At 45.5% G+C, this 5,016-nt stretch overlaps 1 protein-coding gene across 1 annotated transcript in view; it reads left to right on the forward strand.

Moving 5' to 3' along the window:
• SLC15A1 (solute carrier family 15 member 1) overlaps nt 1-5,016 on the forward strand; it is a 37,051-nt gene that overhangs the window by 11,127 nt on the left and 20,908 nt on the right. Inside the window, exon 2 of the mRNA XM_035898114.1 lies at nt 2,138-2,175. Within this exon, the coding sequence (XP_035754007.1) occupies nt 2,138-2,175 (38 nt within the window). The remainder of the gene's footprint in view (nt 1-2,137; nt 2,176-5,016) is intronic.

The following is a 5,016-nucleotide window of genomic DNA, read 5'->3' on the forward strand; positions in this document are numbered from 1 at the left end:
GCGATGCGCTTCCACCTTGTGATGTGGACCACCAGCCACAAGAGCTGCAGCATCCCACAGTGTCTCTGTGACCACAGGGAACCATACTGGTGGGAGCTGCTGGGGAAGGGGTCACAGCCTGTCCCCCACCTCGCCTGCAAGTGTGGGAAGGAGAGCATGACCTACCGATAAATAACTACTTAGATTCGGTGCTCAAGCCAAGAACTCAGCAGCTTCCATCTTTACATTGCCTAGAAATATTTAATATCTTAAGGGAAAACAAAGTGCATAACTGTTTAGCACTTTATTTTGAAAAATGCGAAGCTCTTCAGCGTTTTGTGGTGAAAATGGGCAGTTCTGCAGGTTGCTCTTTGCAGGGAGAGAATGAGAGGTACTGAGGATTGCCTGAAGGAGGGACTGCTCCGATGTGCCGCTAGCAAATTCCAGATTTATCACTGAAATTGATGCAAAATGCTGGGCAGTCTGAGCTTTTGAAGGTCTAACCCTGAAGCTGGAGTTCCTCAGACAGTTTAGGTGCCTGTGTTGGCTTTAACGCCACCAGGAGTTTCCCGTCTGTTGCTGTAAAAGGAGAACAGAGGGGAAAAGTCAAAATGCTTGAGAAATAAGTTTGTCTCTTAAATATTGACATCAGTCAGTGTTTGGAAAAAATGCCTCTGCGATGTCCTCTGTGCTGGGTTTCTTGCAGAGGTGATACTTTTACCCTCAGGAAAGGAAAAAAACCCAACCCAACTACAAGTTCCTTGATATTTTTTATTCCTCAAGGCTTAGCTAAAGTACAGGAGTGAGCTGCTCAAACCAATGTTATGAAAAACTGTATGTGCTGGAAAGGCCAACAAGTGGAAATAATCAAGAAGTGGTTCTGGAGAGAGCCTATCAGTTAGGCCGTGGTATCCTTCACTGTATCTGCTCACATGAGTTGTGTAAGGGACATCACCAATAACTTAACGACTCAGGGATCTGCCTGTGCCCTGAAGTTGGTGGGTTAGCACTTTCTGGATGTTACTTGTTTTCTAGGAAAATGTATTTTTACCTGCGTGATACTTCCTCTGTCTCTTTTGTGGCAGTGGTTGTCCACAGCAGCGAAGGAAAGAATCAGATTGATTTGTTTTAATAATTTTTGAAAGTGACTTTATTCAGTATCGTGTCAAACACTGAAGTGCTGTGTTGCTGTAAGCTGTTTTTGTCTTGTTGTGAACTATGGACTAAACAATGATCTTCGCAAACATTTTTCTTGTCGAGATCTATTACAGGCACACTTCACTTGCAAGCAGGGATTTCAAAGTTCACATCTTGTACTTGGTATTATCTTAACGATAATGAACTTGCTCATGTGGTTTTTATAGGAAATGCTGACATCCACTGTGTGGGCACAGGGCCTTTATCTGCAAGGGTGCAAGCTCAGCCTTCGAGCCTGCCCCCTGAGCCAAGCAAGCCCTGCGGGACAGTGCTTGGAGGGCTGCCAGGGGCAGGCAACCTGCTGTGCCCAGCTGGGAGCGACTTTGGGGCTGCAAGGAGATCTCTGCTCTTGCTGGCCTCTGTGGGATCCCTCCTGTACTTCCAGGGCTTCCTAAATTAATCTCCAGGTTATGGGAATGCCTGCTAACGTGGACCACTCCGCTGGGCCATGTATTCAGCCCTCCTTAAGTCTGAGCTGTGGGAAGTTTGTCCCTTTTTGGGACTTGGCATCCACCCTGGCAGGGTGTCTTTAGTCTATTCCTTACGCTTGAATTGCCTTTGGGGTAACATCTGTGAGAGCAAATTAAAAGAGGCCTCATCTTCTGTGCATGGTAGGGTGGTCTACCACCACCTTAAATGATGTGTGATGAGCCATCATTGTAGGATGGGATGCTTTGTCTCATCGGTCCTTTCTGATTTTTTCCCTGGGAGTGGATGCGAGTCTATGCATAGCCTGAAGAACAAAAGGTAGTCAAGCAAAATTTTTCCTAATAACCTTCTTGCACCATAAAAAGTCCCCCTTTAATAAACTGGAAATTTACTCATCCTGAACCATGCTGTGTTTGTTTCGTAATTTGTTTCGAGCTGAACTTTTCCCATGTCTTCCAGTGTTTTTAAAGGAATGTTACTTAGTAGTTTCCGTTAACTTATGTTGTGTTTTGGTTTTTTTTTTCCTCCGCAGCTGCAAACAGTAAGAGCAAGGGCAAGCTGGTAAGTATTGTTTTCTCTTATAAATAGTTGCTACACTGATTCTCTTTGGGTTATGTTGTTGGGTAACTTTAGCAGTGCACAAAAAAAAAAAAAATCCTATAAGCATACTTTAAAAGCATAAAATGATGAGTTATTGGCTAAGACACACAAAGCAGCCTGGTAGGTCATTAAATCCCAGCTAAGCATTAGCGTGCTCGCCTCCCCGATAAGGTATCTGAAGAGCCTTTGCTGACCAGGCAGACATCAGTCGGGAGGAGAATGGTCCCTGGAGCCCATCCTTCGTGTGGCTGAGTTGTCATCATCTGCTGACTCTCCCTTGGGACCCTTTTACCTTTTGGTGTTAGCATTCTTCGTCTTGAATCTTTGAACTGTTAATGACACTTGTCTCAGCAACTCTATCTCTGTCCCTGCTTTTCTTATCTCATGAGGTTTTACTCTGCCGGCTTTCCCTGGGGCTTTCTTGCAGCGTAGTGGCTTCCTCAGCAGCCAAAGTCAAAGCTGTGCAGCGGGGTGGTGCCTGACCTATGCCTGGCCTCCCCCAGGGCAGGGGGAGGTTGCAGAGAGCATTACGAAACATAACCTTTAGGTTACCTCTTTGGTGGCGGATCCAGGTTACCTCTTCCCTGGTGGATACAGTGCTTTCTGGCTGACAGGGATCAGAAGAGAAGATGTTTCAGTAAATGTGTGTGTGCATGCACACGTATAATGCACCAGAGGTTTAACAGGACAGTATGGTGCAAAACAAGAACAGTAGAGGTCCTATATTATCAAGGTATAACTGCATATTCTTTTCTTGCTTTTATCATTTTTGAAAAGTAGAAGGTCTGTTACCTTGGGAAAGACCCTGTAGCTTTCTCCTGCGTGCCCCTGTTTGTGCTCAGCCCCAGCTGTGACATTCAAATCTCTGCCAGCTCGGGAGCAGCCAGTAAAAACCCACCCATGGCGGCTGTGCCGGCGTGTGAATGCAGGACATCTCTGCCAGGCCCATAACTGCTGGTGGCTTAAAGCAGAAACCCAGGCTTGGTGGAAGTTAGTTAACTGCCCAGATCAGCACATAACACCGCTCGTGCAATAAGCTCTTGGGCAGCGTGGTGGTGTAACACCGGGGGAGGTTTGAGAGCCCCAAGAAGGACAGAAAGGTTTTGGTGAGGTTTTTGTGAATTTCTGGTGGGGGTGGGTTCTGCCAGGACTACCCTGTCCCTTTTTTTTTCCCCTCTCTGCAAGTAGGCCAGACACAGGGAAGGCTGTCTCCTGCTTCAGGCGGGGACATCCCCTCCAACCCAGCTGGGTTATACCCAGTTACACCAGCAGAAACCAGCCACACAATGTGGGTTTCTGTTTTAGGGCCTGACCCAAAAACTGCTGAAATCAAAAACTTCTGGGTATGTCTATGAGTGCTGAGCCAAACCTTCACGGTGTGGTTCCCTACCCATCTCCTCAGGCGCAGGAATGTTTGCATGGCTTAGTGATGGTGCACGGGCAGGGCTGGGTGGCATTCTTCTGTAGGAACTCCACTATACCAAAAGCTGTGTCCAAGTTGGGGATAGTCATCTAGAGCTCCTGCTATCTTCAGTTGAGGGAAGTAGGTACCTTCAAGTGAATTTTATCTAATTTTGGAATACATGTGGATGGTCTTCCTTTGGAGGCACTTCTTTCGGCCCATGGAGGATGTGATAAATAAAGAGTGACAAGTTTCGCTTTAGGCCTCTAATTTCTGTTGCTCTGAAGCTAGACAAGTCTGACCTGGCACTCACCTCAGCTGAAGTCAGGTTGGGTTGGTTTTTTTGGTTTTTTTTTTTTTTTTTTTTTTTCCATGAAGCTTGCTTATCAAACCATGGATGAGATGTGCACTGTATACTTGGTTCAGCTGATAACAAAGATCAATGCTGTTCAGGCTGCTTGGACATCCTCGTGGCCGAGCCAGGCTGAGTCAGCAATACTCTTGCCACTCTCTCATTTTCATTTTTGTTGCAGTATTCACAAGAAGCGTATTGTAGCACACAAGTCTCAAAGTGTTGTGTTGTTCATTAAGGCTCTGGCCAGAGGCTTTGCTGGAGACAGGGGCTCTCTGATTTACTCATGTCAGGCAGGATTTTCCCACATAAGGTTTCTTTTCCTTTTGATCTACAGAGTTAACTTCTTTCCATTTCACATGGAATATGGAGCGGTTTGATTCCTAAACCCTCACAGCATGGAAACAAGCAATGCCATGTTTTCTTCTTGTCCATGCTTCTTAAGTTTCATAACTGTTTTACCTCTGGGATGTTCTGAGGCTTATCAAAAATCTGATTTTTTGCAACTTGCGTAATTAAACCCATAAGAAAAGGTAAAATATGGAGGATTATATTCAACTTGCATTCCCAGTAATTTTGATAAAAATTGTATCATTTCACTAAGAAAAGTAGGCGATCAGAAGTTAAACTGCCCATTCTACTGATCATGCCAGATTTGTACCTGATGTGTGCTTTTTCCCTTTGTCACGATGGCAAGAGCCATGTCACAAATTGTGTGACAGTGGAGATGCCTTATTGCAGACTCTTCTGTGTGCTGTGGGGGCTTAGTGTGGTCAGGGTTTTTTGTTGGGTTTGGGGTTTGATTGTTTTCCAAAACATTGGCTTTTTGCATATGTTTGGATACCAGTCAAAATCGCTCTATGGATTAGATACTGAAGACTTCAGATGTGCGCAATGCAACTCTTGAAGGTCAAATGTAGCATTGCTAAAGCTCTTTTGCAAAAGGCAGATCAGAAGTCTGTAGAGCTCTGGGGACCAAGCAGGGAAAGTGAGAATTGACTTGTGGCACAGGTAAACGAGCGAGCGTGGTTCCACAGAAGCCCATGCAGCATCTGAA

This window comes from Egretta garzetta, unplaced genomic scaffold, assembly GCF_000687185.1.
Source record: "Egretta garzetta isolate BGI_Z169 unplaced genomic scaffold, ASM68718v1 scaffold257, whole genome shotgun sequence".
NCBI lineage: Eukaryota > Metazoa > Chordata > Aves > Pelecaniformes > Ardeidae > Egretta > Egretta garzetta.